This window comes from Columba livia, chromosome 11 (genome assembly GCF_036013475.1).
Source record: "Columba livia isolate bColLiv1 breed racing homer chromosome 11, bColLiv1.pat.W.v2, whole genome shotgun sequence".
In the NCBI taxonomy this organism is placed as follows: domain Eukaryota; kingdom Metazoa; phylum Chordata; class Aves; order Columbiformes; family Columbidae; genus Columba; species Columba livia.
Genome location: NC_088612.1, coordinates 12,804,458 through 12,822,417, shown reverse-complemented (window position 1 = coordinate 12,822,417; position 17,960 = coordinate 12,804,458). Strand labels below are relative to the sequence as shown.

At 55.2% G+C, this 17,960-nt stretch overlaps 1 protein-coding gene across 1 annotated transcript in view; it reads right to left on the bottom strand.

Moving 5' to 3' along the window:
• The window catches only part of ADAMTS7 (ADAM metallopeptidase with thrombospondin type 1 motif 7), a 44,067-nt gene that overhangs the window by 12,962 nt on the left and 13,145 nt on the right, over nucleotides 1-17,960 (bottom strand). The window contains exons 9-20 of the mRNA XM_065076851.1: nucleotides 17,572-17,716; nucleotides 17,336-17,428; nucleotides 16,157-16,302; nucleotides 13,628-13,797; nucleotides 13,259-13,392; nucleotides 12,335-12,455; nucleotides 11,575-11,819; nucleotides 8,983-9,124; nucleotides 7,581-7,707; nucleotides 6,796-7,009; nucleotides 2,086-3,867; nucleotides 424-576 (exon numbers count right to left, since the gene is read on the bottom strand). Of these exons, the coding sequence (XP_064932923.1) occupies nucleotides 424-576; nucleotides 2,086-3,867; nucleotides 6,796-7,009; nucleotides 7,581-7,707; nucleotides 8,983-9,124; nucleotides 11,575-11,819; nucleotides 12,335-12,455; nucleotides 13,259-13,392; nucleotides 13,628-13,797; nucleotides 16,157-16,302; nucleotides 17,336-17,428; nucleotides 17,572-17,716 (3,472 nt within the window). The remainder of the gene's footprint in view (nucleotides 1-423; nucleotides 577-2,085; nucleotides 3,868-6,795; nucleotides 7,010-7,580; nucleotides 7,708-8,982; nucleotides 9,125-11,574; nucleotides 11,820-12,334; nucleotides 12,456-13,258; nucleotides 13,393-13,627; nucleotides 13,798-16,156; nucleotides 16,303-17,335; nucleotides 17,429-17,571; nucleotides 17,717-17,960) is intronic.

Sequence of the window (17,960 nt, the reverse complement as noted above, 5' to 3'; positions counted from 1 at the left end):
CCCCTGAAAGCACTTGGCTTCCAGTTTTAACAGCAACAGAATCTGTCCTTCCAACTGCTGGTCTCCCACCTGCAGAGCCCAGAATGGCCACCCAGAGCAAGGTGGGTTGGTCCCCATCACGGAACTCACTGGATTCACCCAACCCACCTGCAAACACCTGCAGCAGTGTAGACTGGCCAGAATGTATTCCAGAAACTTTCAAACCTCTCTTTATCTAGCTTTTTCAAATTCTGGGATTTTTAAGTAGTTTAAACTCTGTAACTCTGTGGAAAGAGTAGATTTTACCCTCTGCCTTTGTGAGCCCTGGGACAAGAGCATGTCCTGAGCAAAGGCGATGCTCTGGCCATGGGGCAGGCACCATCTGCCTTCATTTGCCTCTGGATTTTTGAGGACCCCCCATCCCCAGGCTGCACGCCTGTTTACCTTACTCCAGTTCCCCACGCGCCACGACGAACATGGTCTCAGGGAACATCTCCGAGCAGGGACGGGTTTGTTGGCCACAACGCAGCCGTCATCGCTGCCGGTGCTGCAGCGCACGGTCCTCCAGATTGCACCCACGCCACAGGTCACCGAGCACTGCAAGACACCAGTGGCCGCCTGCTCTGCTGCTCTGCTCCCAGCTGGCCCAGCGGGGCTGTGCCATGATGCCCCCAATGTCCCCAGTGCCACAGATGCTGTGGGGCTGGCTCTGGCCAAGGATGGGGCCCAGCAGAAAGATCCCTGGGGACACAGCTCATGGTCCCCTCTGTGGGCATCGGCAGGGGTGTGGATCAGGGCTGGGGGATGATGCAGACAGAAGTGCTGTCCCAGGGACCTGGCCCTGTGGCGAACTCCACACAGCAAGAGGCTCCTCTCTAACTGATCCCACACCCGGTAGTCCTTACTTTTGGGGAAGAAGGAGGAAACCTCTCCTCCATGACCCACTTCAGTTGTTTCTGCTCTGGCTGGGGCTGTCCCTGCTCTCCCTGGTCAGTGTTTGGCTCCCAGGAGGATCCTCACACCATGACCCCGCACCCCAGCAGCGATGGTATCACCCTGGGACACCGTCCCAGCCACCACCGTCCCCAGCTGAACAGGGAATGAGGCAGCAATGGGGATCCTGGCAGCTGGGGCTGCCTTTAGCTTCATTTGTTGCTAGATCTCTATTAATTTGCACTAACAGCCCCAACCATTTGCCTGCTGTCTCCTAAAGTTCTGTTCACACCCTTCTGTCAGAAGCACTGCCTCTCCTCTGCTCTTTCAGTGTTAAAAGCTCCAGTAAAGATTTCTCTCCACTTGAAAGGCAGTGTTGGATCCACCCCTCACTGTCCAGACTGGTCTGACTTATTTTGCAGCAGCCTTTCCATATTAAAAACCTTTGCAGGGCTTTCCAAACACACCTGTGTGCCTGTGTGTCACAGACATCCCTGCGGCAGAGCCCCCTCCAGTGCCCCGGCTCCACGGGCAGGGCTCCAGCCATGTTTCATGTCCCTTCACAAAGCCCACATGCACAACTGCATTTTGCTGATATTAAGTATTGTCCTGACTGTCACCGGGTCCTTTGCACTGCCTTATGAAAAGGCTCCCCTAGTGCTCAGTCTCTAGTGCCCCAGAACACTGAAGGCTTGTTATTTTTGTGCTTTCTGATAAAAGCCCATTACCGCAGATGGCAGCAGCCACTTGTCTGTCAGTGCAAACGCTCTGCAGAGCACAGCCCAGCACAACCAGGCAATAAATGAGAGATGGTAATTGCTGACAATCCCCCACTTGCTGCATTCTGCACAGCCCCTTCAAGTGCAAGGTGTGTCAAAGCTGCAAATGACCAAAGGGTTAATTGCAGCCTTGATGCACCTTGCACTTAAAATTTGTACTTCTGTCATTTCAGGGCATGTTTTACAATACTGGGCGCTGCAGAGCACAAGGAGCCGCTGCCGTAGCCAGTGTCCAGGGCAGTGGGATGGGACTAAAGCAGCAGTTGGAGCATTTTTGAACCATGCACATTTATTTGCATGCAAAGACCCATGTCCCAGAGAGCAGCCAGGAGAGGGACAGGTCCCTCACCTCTGTACCAGCCATGTCACGCTCTCAATGGGACTCAACACGTACCTCGCTCCAGTTCCCGACCTCCCAGCTGGGGATGGCGGTGGCTGCCGTGGTGGTTGATGGCAGAAGCAACACCTTCTCCATCTCTTCCTTTTCCCAAAGTGGTGGGGGGACAGGGGTGGCCTGGGATAACTTGTGCTCTCCATCACTGAAAGCAAATGTCTCTGGGGTTGCTGACGGCAAGTGCTCCCCTGGCACGGTGCTGCTGAGCAGGGCCCCGTAGGCAGCCGGCTGTGCACGGGGCGATGCTGTCGCCAAGAGGGGCGACACCCCCACGGTCCACCACAGCGGGGGGGATTCGGAGGGCGATGCTCCTGCCGGGTGCACAGGAGGGCTGTGAGCAGGAGTCGCAGGTAGGGCTGGTGCCAGGGCATCCTGCTGGGAGAGGCTGCTGGAGGTGAGCTGGGTGGCTGGCCTGGGCATGGCGGGGGACAGGGACACTGCTGCTGGCAAGGCTGTGGTGGCCACTGAGAAGGCTGAGGCTGGGGACACGGGAGTGTGGAGCTCTGGCTGGTACCCTGCCTGCCCCGGGTGGGGCCCATCAGCACCTGTGGCATAGGGACCCACAGCAGGGTGTATGCTGTCAGCACTCCTTCCCACCGCCCAGCCCGGTCCCTGCAGGGTGGGGAGGGAAAGTCCTGCCCTCTCTGTCCCACGGGCTCGCTCTTCGGCTACCGGCACTGCCTGCGTGCCCGCTGTCCCCTCCGGCATTCCTGCCCACCCTTCCTGCTCCTCAGACTGGGAGGCAGCACCATTGGCATCACTGGTGATGACAAGAACTGTTTCCCTGGAGTCTTCATGGCCTCTCCCCGCAGAGCTCCACTCCTCAGCCTCTCTGCTCGCCCGCTCCTCGCCGCTACTCCCCGGCTCTCCCAGGCCCTCAGCCATGTCTGTGACAGCACTGGCCCTGCCTGTGGGCAGTGGCGGGGGGCGACCGGCCAGGTGAGGAGCCCAGGGAGTGGGGCTGTGGGCTGGAGCACCCTGCCCAGGGCTCATCGTCACGACCCCATGGGGCTCATCCACGGGTGGGTGGTCGTAGATGTTTGCAGAGTTATGATTTGTGGTGCTCTGGGTGGGCAGGTGGTCCTCAGAGAGGGGCACAACTGTTGCATCCTCCTCCTCACCCACGAGGTAAGGGATGGCAGGTTTGGGAGCAGCTGTCCCCGCATCTTCGGGGACCATGCTCAGAATGTCACTCATGGCTAAGCCCCCAGGTTCCAGCTCTCCTTTGCCATGCACAGGAGCAGAAGCATTGGCTTCATTGGTCACTGAATGATCCTTGCTTGCTGCTTCTTCCAGCTCAGTGGGGTGCAGGACAGCAGTGGGCATCTCAGGGGACCCCTCCACGTCATTTGTGCTCAGCTCTGGCTTGGGCTCCTCGCCTTTGGTCTCCTTCTCCGTGAAGGGATAGTAAGACAGATCCTCATGGAAGTTGATAAAATTGTAATCATAGTAAAAATCATCAACAAAGACATTTCCCTTTTTGGCTGAGAAGTCCTCATCGGTGATGATATTGACATCATTGGACTCTGGAATACTTGGAATTAAGGGGTTAAATTTAGCAATGTGGTTGCTGGGGATGTAATGGATTTCATTAAATATCTCTCTGCTGGAGGACCCGCTGCCAGACCAGTCCACATTGGCATCGTCCAGGTTCTTCTGGCACTGCGGCAAGGAGCACGTTGTCTCTGCGCTGGGTCTTTCTGCAGGGTCACAGGCGGCCCCGGTGCTGTTGCTGCAGTAAACAGGGCGTCTCTGTGTCCCATTGCCACACGTTGCAGAGCACTGGAAAAGGAAGAGAAACATCAGGAACTGCAGCGCAAGCGATGCTAGGGGCAGTGGTGCCACTCACCATTGCTCCCCTCCAAGATAACAAAGAGAATGCTTGACTGTCCCATGTGCTGGGTGCTTTGGGCACAGGGCGAAGGGGCTCCATGTCACTCTGCCATGCTCCCACCACCCACCTGCATCCCGAGGTGTCTCCTGTGCCAGTCCCACCTGTGGCATGGGGTCCCTGGTACCAGGAGCAAGGGCTACTGGTCCCACTGGTGAGCAGTGCTATTACTGGCCCATACTAGTTCCACTGGCAAGCGGTGGTATTACTGCCCAAATCTCCCTCCAGACTGTCTCCCCATGTGAGACCATCCCCGCGCAGGGCTGGTATTGCAGGCACTTTGCTCAGGGTGATCCCTGACCTGCACTCCAGCCAGAAACACTTTTCCCAGGAGAGGGATATTGTGAAGGGCATTGGGTAAGATGATCTAATAGGTCTTTTCTATGACCTATCACCATGAATTGCATCTCTTCTTCTAGAAAAGAATTTTTTGAAGCAGCGGATAATAACATGGGTGTTGTCCTAGTAGAGAAAGAGCCAGGGTCAATAAGCAGCTTTGTTGAGAACATCCCCCCCCTCCTCCACCATAGCAGTCTCTGAGTTTCTTCACTATAAAAGAAACCCACAAGCTGGAAAGAAGGATGGCTGATTTTTCTGCTGGAAAAGTAAATCCTAGTGCTACTATCATCACATGTGGGCTGCACAAGCCACAGGCCGCTGCAGTTTGTGGTGACAGATGCACAGAGCGTTAGTCATGTACATCAAAGCGCCTCATACAGCCCAGCCAACAAGAACAAACAGTCAGCAAGGCAAACAAACCCAATGGAGGGGATTTCTGCTGAAATCCCTGCTATTTGGATGAAAAGGGATGGGCTGAGGCAGGGGGTTGCTGCACACCCACCAGCACGGGGAAAGACAGAGGCGAAGGCGGACGGGCAGAGCTGCTGGGCTGGGCTGGCCAGGGGATGTGCTCCCCATGCAACATATAATCCTGGATTTTGAACTTTTCTTGGTTTTGCTCAGCCCTTGCCTGGTCAGGACCTGCCCCGCTCCCCACACCGCTCCTGGGGGCTCTCAGGTGGGTGCCCACCCTGCGGGACGTCCACTCCCAGGCAGGGCTGTCTGAGGCATTTCCACCCGCTGCACTGTAGTGTTGAAATAAAACAGTACCCCATGTTAACATCTGCAGGAGGGCTGCAAGCAGGATGCTTCTCCCTACCGGCATAGCCAAACTGGGGAAAACAGAGCTCAACTCCCCCAGCGTGAGCTAGAATTTCCCAGCAAACCCCTCCAGCTCCATCCGGGAGATAAATTCCAAGTATCGCAGCTCTTGCAGGGGGAAGGAGAGGTCTCGGTTATCAGGAAAGGCTCCGGTGCACAGATAAGAAGCGAGGGCTGTTAAGAGCCCAAGGGAGGAACACCCAGAGCTTGCTGGACGGTTCAGCAATGAGCACAGGAGGGTTTGGCAGCAGCTGCGCAGTGGGACGTGCTCCAGCAGCAACAACAAAAAAATAATAGGCAAAAAATAATGCTTCTGCGTGCACTGATAACTGCTTTGGAAGGTCCATAAAGCTGGAATTATATTGCTTCAGGGTTCTTCTGGAGGCACTAAGCGTTTAAACACTTTGTTGGGCTGCCCGAACTGCAAAGAACCCCTTTGGCTCCCCCTGCCCGAGGGGCTGCGAGTGCAGAAAAACCAACAGCCCCATTATTGTCACTGCACAGAAGGAACTTGTTTCTCCAAGTCCCTCAGATTGCCCTGCTTGATTTAAGCAGGGAGCACTCTTGATTTAAGTGAAAGAAGGACAGAAAAATTGCAGACAACTCAAAATCTCAAGCACATTTTTCCTGGGCTCACAGATCTGCTGATGTCAACACCACAGAGGACAACTGTGCCGGCTTGTGCTGGCTCCAGGCACAGCACGGACCTGCAGGCAATGTGGGATTTTTCCTTCAAACTGCTGCAGCCTCCTTTCTCAGCCCTGCAATTGTGGCTTTTGTGGGCCCCTAGAAAAATATTTCTAAATAGCTCTCATTTAGCCTTCAAATTTTCTGTTCGCATTTTTATTCCATTTGTTTCTTAGCAACAAGCTCAGTTCCCAGGCTCTCTCATTTCTCTCCTGATACTTGCCTTCATGCTGAACACTTTTCGAAACCACGGCTTAAATGAGGAGTTATAATCTTCTGGTTTAAACCCTCAGCCTGTGGTTAAGCTGACCCACAGAAATACAAAAATAAATACAGTCTACACGGGGCGTCCACTGACTGTGGCATTTTATATATGGGGGATTCTTTTTGGTCTCTCCCTCTGTTTTTTAAAAATCGTTGAAAAATTTGAGATGCTCCGCCTTTCCCTGGGGGCATCATGAGGGGTCCCCGTCACTGTCCACCCCTGCAGCAGGGATGAGGCGGCTTCGCCCCATCTGTGGGGAGCAGATGCTCCCACTGGTGCACCCAGACCCTGGCTGAAACCTCACACCGTGCCCCCACAGGCAACACATATCTTTAAGGCTTAGCCAACGGGGAAGGCTTGTGGTGCCGGAAAATACACCAAAGGGTGGAAAGCCTCTTGTTTCTGCCCTCCTTGCATCATGCATGGAGCATGGCCATCACCCTGATCCAGAAAGGTGCAGAGAGGATGGGCAGAGCCAAAAAGCTTGGGGCTCCTTCCCCACCCTGGTACCCCCCCATGCCATGGAATTCCCACCCGTGTGAGCTGGTGTGACAATGCGAGCCCACAGAAACACATCTGTGCATTTTCTCTGCAAGGAACAGCACGTCCATCACCTCCAGGCAGGCTGAGGGTGTCTGGGGACACTTTGTCCCCAGCTCCCACCAGCTCTGCAAGACACTGGGACCTCCCAGATGCTCATTCTCACCTCGGACCAGTTCCCCACAGCCCACTGGGAGGGACAGGGGATCTCCTGGTGACAGGGCGCGGTAGCGGCTGGCTTGGCGAGGTGCTCGCAGTCCGCTTGCTGCAGGGCCCTCTGCTCGTCCAGCCCCACGCTCTGGATGCAGAGCACTGTCCTCTTCATCAGCCCCGCCGGGCCACAGCTCACCGAGCATTTCTGCCACTCGCCAACCCACCACCTGCAAAACAGGGAAGGGAAAATGTCTCGGCTGCAATGCTTTTAAACTAAAGGAGTGGAAATTTAGGCTGGCCATGACAAAATAATTTTTTCCACTGAGGGTGGTGAAAGCCTGTCCCAGGTCACCCAGAGAGGTGTTGGATGCCCCATCCCTGGAGACATCCCAGGCCAGGCTGGACGAGGCTCTGAGCAACCTGAGCTGGTGAAGTTGTCCTTGCTCATGGCAGGGGTGGCACTGGGGGAGCTGGGAAGGTCCCTTCAACCCAAACCATCTGAGATTTGCACAGAGGCAGAGCAGGGCTCCTGGCCTGCCCGTGCACCTCGTACTCTGCCCACAAGCAACATGCTGCAGCAGTTGGGCAACCACAGGGATTCGCTCCCAGGGACCAATGCAGGGTCTGGGATGCCTTCTCAAGGACAAGGGAGTGGAGAGGCGCAAACCCAGGGGTGAAGGTAGCTGCACATGTCCTGGAGCAACCTGGGCATTGCAGTGACTGAGGTGCCCCCGCCCCGGTGACACTGTTGGAGCAGTTTGGACACTGAAGCTTTGCTGAGAGGGGACACGCAGGGACCTGGCCGGGCAGGGCTCCTCGTTGCACGTCCTCTGCTGATCATCGGGGCGAGTGAGCGCGTCGCAGTACCGCTCCTCCACGATGCCGGTCAGCTTCTCCACGCAGTGCACGATTTGCCGCTGCACCCCTGCAGACACAGGCGAGGGCTCGGCTGGAGGTGAAGATCCAACCGAACCACCGAGCATCCTCTGCCGGCTGGCAAGAGGAGGCCTGAGCCACCAACAACAGGGGAAAGAAAATTAAATCGCTGCTGAAATTGAAACTGGAAGTCAAAAGTCAGCTTCTACTGATGCTCTCGTGGAGCCCAATGGCACCAACGCTCCCAGCGTACCCAGGAGCACTCCAGAGTAAAACCTTTAACATCCTACAGCCTTTATGGGCAGTAGCAAGATTAAAAAGGTACAGAAAAATGTTCCAAGATGCCTAGTGGGATTTAATAGCAATGCAGCTGGTGTATGCTCCGCAGAAAACATCCTGCTTCTGGAGGGAGCTTCTCTTGCACAGGAGAAAAGGCTTTTCCCACCTCTCCCCTCACAAAAAGCCACTGCAGTGCAGGATGCACCATGTGTTTGGGGCAGCCAAAGCCGTGTGGATTTGGGGCACGTGTGGGGCAGATGCTGCAAATCGCGAGACAGCATGATCCTGGCACCACTGTCCAGAGCCGCATCCAGGGCCAGGAGCTCAGATGTGCAGGGATACACAGACACAGCCAGGCCTAGGGAAGCTGTGTCCCATGGGGAGCCAATGGCAGCAGCACAGCTCCTTTTGGCAGCCTTCTGCCCCAGCCACAGCTCAGGGATAAATCACTCCTGCCCCACTCTGCAGCACTCACATGGTGACAGTTTTCAGGATGACCTCCCCCTCACCATGCTGCCTGCTTTTGTCCTCCTTTTTGCAACACCTACTTGACCCGTGACTTAGGAAAGCTGTAATTATGAACTGCTGCCATCAGCTGAGATTGATATGACACTGCTACAGCTGCGGAGCTGTGTTCTGCCTGTGTTGAGCACCCTCCCATGTGTTCTTCATAAAATCCTAGAAATGTTCCTTCGCTGGAGCAGCCTAGCCAGGTGGGAGACTGGCCCTTTGACACTCCTTGGATTTCTCTAAAGCTTCTTTGTCTCCATCACCCTGACGCCGAGGAATGCCCGGCATGGTAACAGGACACTGAGAAGCAAAGTGCTGATAAAGCGCAGGGTCCATGGGCGAGCGCGGCAGGGGCACCGTAGAGCGGTAACCTCAGCAGATGGCGCTTTTTTTTCCACCTCCCTCCCCCTGAGACCTTCTGAAACCAAAGACCCAGGAATTTCTAAGGCATCCCTATGGTACAGGGATGCTCTGCCTGCTCTGCTCCCCCTCTGCAGGCGGCCGAGCCTTGGAGTCCCACAGGAGCTGGACTCACCGGTGCCGCACGTGGCCGTGCAGGTGGTCCAGGAGCCGAAGCGCCAGAGGAACTCTGCCTGCTCGATCTCATTCTCACTGTCGGCCGGGCGCTGGATGGTGTATTGGTACCGCACTCCTGGGTTGGTCTCCTGAAACAGCAGCTGTGGGGAGAGAACGGGCGGTCAGAGAGGTGGTGGATGCCCCATCCCTGGTGACATCCCAGGCCGGGCTGGACGGGGCTCTGAGCAACCTGAGCTGGTGAAGATGTCCCTGCTCATGTCAGGGATGGCACTGGGGGAGCTGGGAAGGTCCCTCCAACCCAAATCATCCTGTGATTCTACAATTCCATGGTTAGTGCAGAGCAATTGGGGTTGGCCATTGCACCCCAGGGGCTTTCCAGGAGATAGATGACCACCTGCCTAGCATGGCCATAAAGACATCATTCCATGTCCAGCTCCTCATCAAGGATGCATTTGTCCCCCTTCCCTGCCTGTTGGTGGAGACTGCCACAGTTCCAGCTGCTGTGCCCCAGCAGCAGCACACGACTGTTTTGGAAATGGGGTTAGCAAATGGCTGGAGCAGTGCAGGAGCAGAGGAGCTGCGTCAGGCTTGTGGAAATGTCAGGTAATAATAAAAAATAAGTGAGAGCATTGAGAACCATCAGGACTTTGGTTTTATGTCTCCCCTGATGAAGAGCCTGGAAGGATTCCCTGTTAATTTGGGGAGTCCAGTCCCGCTGTCAAATACAGCCCCATCCAAGGACCTTCTTGAGGTTCAGCACGATGAAGGGCCCAGGGTGGCCAGATGTCCCTTTCCCCACAGCAGGAGCTGGCGAGGGGGTTTTGTATGTGCCACCACCAGGATCTGCAGCTTGTGAGGCAGAAACAACCATCTCCAGGAGAACAGACCTGCTGTGGGCCAGAAGCACACCAAGTCACAGTGCCTCCTCCATCGCCTTCCCAAATCCCCCACAACGAATGATTCAGCCAGAGGGAGGCTCTGACAGGTCCCAGCCCATCTCCTGGGCTGGTGGTGGCTGGCCCGGACAGACAGACACACATCAGTCACAGTGACCTGTCCTTTGGGATGGCAGCAGGAGGAAGGGAAGGGGATAGCAGCAAGGATGAACCAAATCCCCTTGTCTTAGGACATCCCAGAGAGCTGCAGCAGCTCCAGCACTGTCCTGGGGAAGCAGCACAGCTTGGCTCTAAATGCCACCTACCTGTTTCAGTCCCCATTCACACATACAAGCTGTCACCAATGTGCCCCAGCTGGCACCAGGGGCTGCACCCCCGCACTGGCACTGTGTGTGAACAGGAGGGAGCTGCCAGCAGCAAACACCAGAAATGGCTGATGGCAACACATGCCTACATTAATTAATTTCTCCCCACCTGAAAGGTGGCTCCTGCTGCTCTCAACATGCATGAAGCGTGTCAGGTGGTTGACACAAGTCCTGCCCAAAGCACCTCCTGCACCAGTGCTGGGCAAAGGCTGGGAGTTTAACCTTGTTTTTCTTAGCCTAAGTGCTCCCATTATTGCCAAAGCTTTGTTGTTCTTGGAGCTTTGGTTGGAGTGAGGGCATCTTTCCAAAACCTCTTCATGAATATTGAAATATTTTTGTCAAAAGGTTTTAATTAGGTTACAAATCCCAGAAAATGACTTGTGGGTTCTGAGCACGCCAGCATTCCCACTAATAGCAGCACTTGGTGGCAGATGAGCCCGGGGTCCTGCTCACATTTCATCCCAAGCCTCTGCTGAAAGAAACGCAAAAGGCAAAGACTAGGGTTGATCGGCATGGCCGGGCTGTCGGGTGATGTTCACGATGGCTGCATCAGTCTGAGCTGCGACTGCTGGGGCTGGGGGTCCCGGGGGCCCGTGGGACATACCTGGTGTCCGTGGGACATCACTGCCTCTGCACCACAAGGAATTTCAGCCCGGTGCCGGTTGTGCCACCACCTGTGGGATGGTTCCCACCAGCTTCTCTGGGAGAAAGTGCCTTATGGGCACAAGGATGTTTGCTCTCAAGAGCTCTGCATTAACTGGCAGATCCTGCTGTCCTGGCCATCCTGGTGGCCATTCCCGGGGGAAGGAATTGCAGAGATGGGCACAGCGGCAGCAGCTCCTGAGGGGCCTGCCTCGCAGCCCCCCACTGTGCTGCCATCCCACCACTCTCCCCACCCAGTTATAACACTGCAAAGCTGCACAAAGGTCACTGAAGTACAAAGCCACTGCCCTGGGCAGCCTGTTCCAATGCCCAACAGCCCTTTGGGGAAGAAATTGTTCCCAAGATCCAACCTCAGCCTCCCCTGGCGCAACTTGAGGCCGTTTCCTCTCATCCTGGTGCTTGTTCCTGGGGAGCGGAGCCCGACTCCCCCTGGCTCCAGCTTCCTTTCAGGCAGTTCAGAGATCAGAAGGTCTCCCCTCAGCTCCTGTTCCCCAGGCTGAACCCCCAAGGTCCCTCAGCCATTTCCATCACACTTGTGCTCCAGCCCCTTCACCAGAAGGCAGTAAAGTTCTGTGATGGACCACAGGAAGGCAGAAGATCCATCAGTTCTGTCCCCACCATCCTCTGCACCACACACCCTGAGCACCAGCAGAGCCCAGCCTTTACCTGGATCCACACGGGCTCCACGGTGGGCCCCGGGGAGGTGAGGTTCTCCCAGTTCCCCGTCCTCTTGTAGGTGAAGGTGGTCCCTGCTACCCTGTAGTCCCCATTCCACTGGATGGTCCAGCCACCATTCAGGAAATACTTCTCTGGGTCCTCGCTCCGCAGTGCCAGAAAATTCCCAGCTTCTGCAACTTCTTCAATCCGGATCTCCCGTGCTCCCACAGGGATAATCCCGATATCGACGTAACCTGGGAATGAAACAGAGCATTGGTCTTGGGGGAGTCAAAGATGGGGCAGAGATGATCTGTGTCCTGGGGTGGATGCTGGTGTCCCTGGGGTGCCAGCATCATGCCAATCCTCACACCTCTGTAGGGCGCCAGCCAGCACAATCCCCTCCTTGCCCTGAGCCCAGCTGCCCTCCCTGTGTTATCCATTGCAGAGCAGGACATTTCCCACACAGGTGCTGGCAAAATGTTTACCACACTTCTAACACATCTTTGTCAACCCAAAAAATCCCCTTAAACCTCTCCAAACCACTCCAGCACGCACAGAATTGTTTTCAGGCCTTTAGACACAAAAAGCATAAGAGAATACTTTTCTTCCGAGGAGCAAGAAGTGGAATGGCAGCACCACATCTCCCCATGCTGCCACTTGGGTCTTATCCGACCAAACTCGATAAGCTGTGATGAAAAACCACACAGCGAGCCTGGCGCTGCAGGGAACAACCACGTGGTGTTTTGGGGGCAGAGCTGAGTGCCCTTACCCAGCCCCTCGCTGTCCTCGAAGGTCTTCTTGACAGTGTGGCAGGTGGAGCCGTCCCCATGGCAGACACCGCACCGATCCTCCACTGCGTTGGAGTCGATCTCGTAGTCACAGCCCACGTTCTGCAAGGCAGCCCTGTCACCCGCCTGCACCCCCATCCCTGCCCACACCCCTGCCCACACCCTGGCACTCGCAGCTGAAACGGGAGGAACAAGGGAGAGGTGCAATGGTCCTAAATGGGGAAAAACAAGGAACATGGATGGAAGAATGGGGAAGGTGTGAGTGAAGGGACCATCTTGATGCCACCAAAGGCAGCTGGAGGAGCCAGGACACAGCTTGGCAAATCCTTCCCCCCACAGCAGCATCTCCCGGTTGATTCTCGGCACTGGTCATGCCATCTCCACCAGTTCCTGTGCCTCCCACACAGGAGGACACCCTTCCCGGCTGGCAGCCAGAGCAATGCCTCTGCACATCGTGGCATGTTTGCAGGGAGATTCCAAGAAAGAAAAATGACAATTGAGAAGGAAGGACAAATCCCAGTGCTGGGAGAGGCTGCCAAGCCGGAGGAGGCACCTCCATCACTGCAGGTCAGACCCATGGCTGTGGTAAGGGTGCTGGGCTGGACATCCTCTCTAGGCACCCTTTCATATCCCCAACCTTATTTTCAAGTGAAACTTTTCCTTCTTCATTTCCTTGGGTTTGTGCTTTATTTCATTGAGGCCAGCACAGAGGCTGAAATATGTCCGTATCACCTGCCTCATGGAAATAAGGAAAGCTTCCTGAGTGGGAATGACGAAACAAGTAAGCTCAGCCCATCAGTGCATGTGAGAGTGGGGATAAGGCTCACCCAAGGGATGGGTCACGCACACACCTGCATTTCCCCGAGCACAGGGGGTCCCTGGGCTCCCTCCCCACCGGGACACACCTTGCAGATGCCGTTGATGCACATGTCGCGGCTGGCATTCATCTCGTAGCATGGTGTCCCGTCAATGACGGCATCCCGCAGCTTTTCCGCAAAGTATTCATCCTCGGGCCGGCAGTGCAGCTCACAAGGATTAACTGGGGAGCCCAACAAGAAAAAACTCAACCCAAGGAGTTGGAGGATCAAGTAGCCATCTCCCAAAACACCAATTAATCCTGAAAACCCAGCCATAATTTAAAACACAGAATAAACTTGTTCCAAGGCAAATCTTACAGACACAAACAGCAAAATCAAGCCATCAGCAAGACTGTTTCAGGGTTTTCATGGGGGCTGCTGGCAGAAACCTGGCAGCAGGCTCTGCCCTCAACTCACTGTTGTTGGGCACTGGCGTCCACCTGTAGAGTTTCCCTTTGTAGAGCATGGGGTTGAAGTGGCTGCACTGGACCTGGCGGAAGGAGGGCTTGTCACGGGGACATGGCCTGACGTTGCAGATCCGGAACCGCTTCCGCTCCCCCAGGCAGTACCGGCCCCCGTACTTTGGCCTGTCCGCGGGGAAAATCAGAGAATCACAGAGGGGTCTGGGCAGGACAGGATCGTACAGACCATCTGTTAGGCTAGTGCAAAAGTAATTGCGGTCTTTACATTGTTGAAATTTACTGTTTGATATTGGAATGTATCCTTAAATAAATGTGGTTATGTTATACATAATTTTAATGCGCTTTTCTCATTTTATGTTTTTTAATAGTCCAAGCCTCCGCCAGGGACACCTTCCACTAGCCCAGCTTAGAACACTCTCAGGAATGGGGCATCCACAGCTGCTCTGGGCAGCCTGTGCCAGGGCCTCACCACCCTCACAGTAAAAAACTTAATCCTTATATCTAATCTAAATCTCCCCTCCTTCAGTTTAAACGGTTATCTTCTGTTCTATCAAATAAAGACCTACCGCATGAGGGGAAACTCCCTTTTTATTCCCAGCTAAAGTGGGTTTGTAGCTGCTGCTGGGGTTTGGTCTCCCTGAAGCCAGCAGGAGCTCCCCCCGTCACACCCCACATCACTCTGCTGCAGTGTTCACAGAACCCAACGGCCACCCCAGCAGCATCCTCACTCCTCAGAACAACCTTCTGAAATGCGGGGACACCATGGCCCAGCTCCTTCTTCTCCAGGTCCCTTCTGGACCTGCTCCCTACTCTGGGCCACCTGCGGGACCATGGGCAGCTTTGGCTGGGTGATGGCTCTCAAGCCAGATGAGCCACATCTTGGGTCTTGTCCTTCTCAGCAATCTCTCCTTAACGTCTCAAATACAGTCAGGTTTATAGGCCTGGTGTCTGGTGCTATAAAAGCAGTTATTGAGGTTGTGGGTCACTGGCAGCGTTCATGTTGGAAGCCCCTCCAGGTCCCACAGCTGCAGCCGGGCACCTTCCATGGGGTGACGTGTCTACATTGCCACTCTGGAGACCATGGCTGAGGAGAGGCCAGCGCTCCCTCGAGCAGGTGCCCGTCCTGCAGCTGATCTCCATCCCACTGGGATGTGCTGCCAACAACGCTCCTCTACTGCCCAAGGGAACAGCAAAGATGCCACTGGACTTTTTAAAGCAAGAGGGATTTCAAATACAACAACAGGCTTTCCTCAGATGCCACCAGACTCTCAAAATCCTGTGACTGTCTCCAGACACTTGCATTTTCCTTTGCTCAAAGCACACTCCATGGCTCATGCCCCCATGACCTCATGAAAATTACTTTTTCCCTGATCAGTTAGGTCTGGGCACACTTTGCTGAAGAGAATATAGTAAATTATTATTTTAGGATTGTGTTTACATATCCTGCCCTGAGGAAATGCCTGTGGGAGGAGGATTGCCCAGTGCACACATTTGTTCACTCCATCCAGAAGGCAAAACTCAAGATTTACCTACGGTGGCCAAAGCAAACAACTGCCTGGGGAAACTCTCCTGCTTTTCCAGTGCTTGCTCTCCTGCCCGCCCGCAGCTGTGTTTAAAACACTCCATAAACTACAATTGCACTTCTGCCACAAAACTCATGTCAAACACAAACCCAGCTCTTGACCTGGGATCGAGATTATACAGCACTTCTTCAACAGCCTGCACTAAAAACAAGGCAGGAGCTGGGCAGAAAGCACATCTGGGCTTGCTAGCAAACCTCATCCCATGGCTTCCAGAGCTCCTCAAGCCACTGATGAGAGATTGCCATCAAATATTGCTCACAAAGCCCTTTCTGCCCACGTTCCAGGGCATTCCGACACTGGACAAGCTGAGGGCGCTGGCTGAATCCAATACAACACTGGTTTGGTGACTAAGGGGACATCTGGGGAGCAGGTGGGTCAGCCTGGACCTCACGGGATGGACAAAGCTGCTCACCCATCAGCGCCCAGATCCTCCCAGGTGAGAGCCAAGCTGGGGAGCAGCAGCTTCTGCCCAGGCATGGAGAAGAAATCACTGACAGAACGCAATGGGGGTGCAAACAGCAGTGGGAGTTTTCAAAACTACTCTGAATCAGGCTCAAAGAATGCCTATTTTTCTTTTCTGTCAGCAAAGGACACTTGATACATTTTACATCTGCAAGCATGGAGTGTTTGCTCTTTGTTTGAGTCATATTAGAACCGCTCTCTGCTGTACAGAGCAGAAGCAACTTATTTGTGGAAGGAGACAGAGCAAACCCTGCCCCTGCAGAGGCTGTCGCTGCCCCCCACCTGAATAACTGCATGAAATTAATCCTCCGAGCGTCTCAAAAGCACATTGTTCAGACTGATAACTGCAAACGGCACAGATTTGCTGTGCGACACAGAGAGAGGTAGGAGCACAGTGGCCAGATCATGCTTCCTGGCTTTACAGGGTGATAAGGGAGCATTTGGTTCCTCCCAAAATGGGGTCCCGGACGCTGCCTTACGTGGGGTTGCTGCAGTGCCGCTCGGCGCTCTGCACGCCCGCGCCGCAGCTGCGCGAGCAGGCGGCCCACGAGCTCCAGGAGCCCCAGCCACCATCGATGGCCTCGGGACGGTAACCCACAGGCACACACTCGCCGTTGAAGCACCACTGCAGAGGGACAGGGGAAGAGAAAAGGAGGTTTCAGGATGTAGTAACTGATGTTGAGCCAGAGAGCCTGCGGGGAGCACTGAAGCCCAGCACCCATATAGTCCAGTGAAAATCTGTGCTTTGCTGGCACAGAGGTGCCTGGGGGTCAAGCTGGGCTCTGCCAGTGCCCAGGGCACTTCTGAGCAACATGAAATTCAGAGATAGAATCACAGAAGGGTTTGGGTTGGAGGGACCTTCCCAGCTCCCCCAGTGCCACTCCTGCCATGAGCAGGGACATCTTCACCAGCTCAGCTTGCTCAGAGCCCCATCCAGCCTGGTCTGGGATGTCTCCAGGGATGGGGCATCCACCACCTCTCTGGGCAATCTGGGCCAGGCTCTCACCACCCCCAGTGTAAAAAACATTGCGCTGTTTGGTGCAACAGACCCAAACCTCCACTGAGATCCCTCAGCGAGGGGATTTGTAGCCCAATCTCAGCCCAGAAGGAAGAGCCAGTGGGCACAGCCATGGACAAAGGCACAGCAGGAGGTTCTGCAGGGAGCAGCAGCTCAGCCCTGGGTCATTCCTGGTGCTCTGGGGCCATGGTTTTGGGAGAGGACACTAAACATAGTGAGGAGAGATGTATGCAGATATCTTTATGACTCTATAGTGATGCTACCTTGAGCAGGAAAACCCTGTTCTGGTATGTCACCCAGGCAAGGGTGACCAGAGGTGCAGAGAGCTGGTCCCCTCCACACCCCTTGGCCAGTGCAGCTCCTGCTGAGCTGCCACGTCGGCTGCTGGACCCACGTGTCCCCAAGCGTCCTGGAGACGAGCATCCACCCCTGCAGCAGCTGGAGAGCAGAACAAGCCTCATGCTTTCCTGCCATGGGAAATAACTGCAGGTTTCACCTCCCTAAGGCATTTTCAGCTTCCCTGAAGGCTGTGCTCCCCGGGCAGCAAGCTGAGCCCGTCCCTGTGTGCCAGAAGCAACAGAACAGCCCTGTGTGCAGGACAAGGTGTCTCTGCAGCCGTGGGGGGGCTGCTCCCCCTCACCTTGCTGTCCCCACATGCCGTGCCATCCACAGCCGCGTCCAGCTTGGAGTGGCACGTGTTCCCCACCGTGCACCACAGCGTGTGACAGACGCTCTGTGGAAAACAGGAGACACAGTTACTGCCCCAGCCAACCCACAGGCACAAATTTAACCTGGAGGGAGAGGATTGCCCCACACAAAGCCCCCCATCCCCAGTGAGCCCCTCAAGCCTGTGCACATGGGGGAAGCCTGGCTTACATCCATGTCTTCACAGAAGGTGGAGTAGGCGCCGTACTGCAGCCGGCACTGGTGGCCCACATCGTAGAGGACGCCTGGTGGCACCAAGGGATAGTCCAGCACCTCGCGGGCTGGGGGGTCATCCAGGCACAGCCCCCAGCCCCGGCTAAAAGAGAAAGGGCAGAGCGGCATCATCCCGGCCCAGCACACCTGTACAATGTCCTGGTGGCTGCTAACAGAGGAATCCAACATCTCATTAACATCCAACCACAATGAGAAGCAATTAGCATTTCTAGCTGATGTGACCTCAGCTCTCCCATCACCCCTGGAGCTGTTCCAGCACACGATGGGCATGTGTGGGTACTGGCTTTTTGGGGTGGGTGCTGCTCCCAGCACAATCACCCCACAGC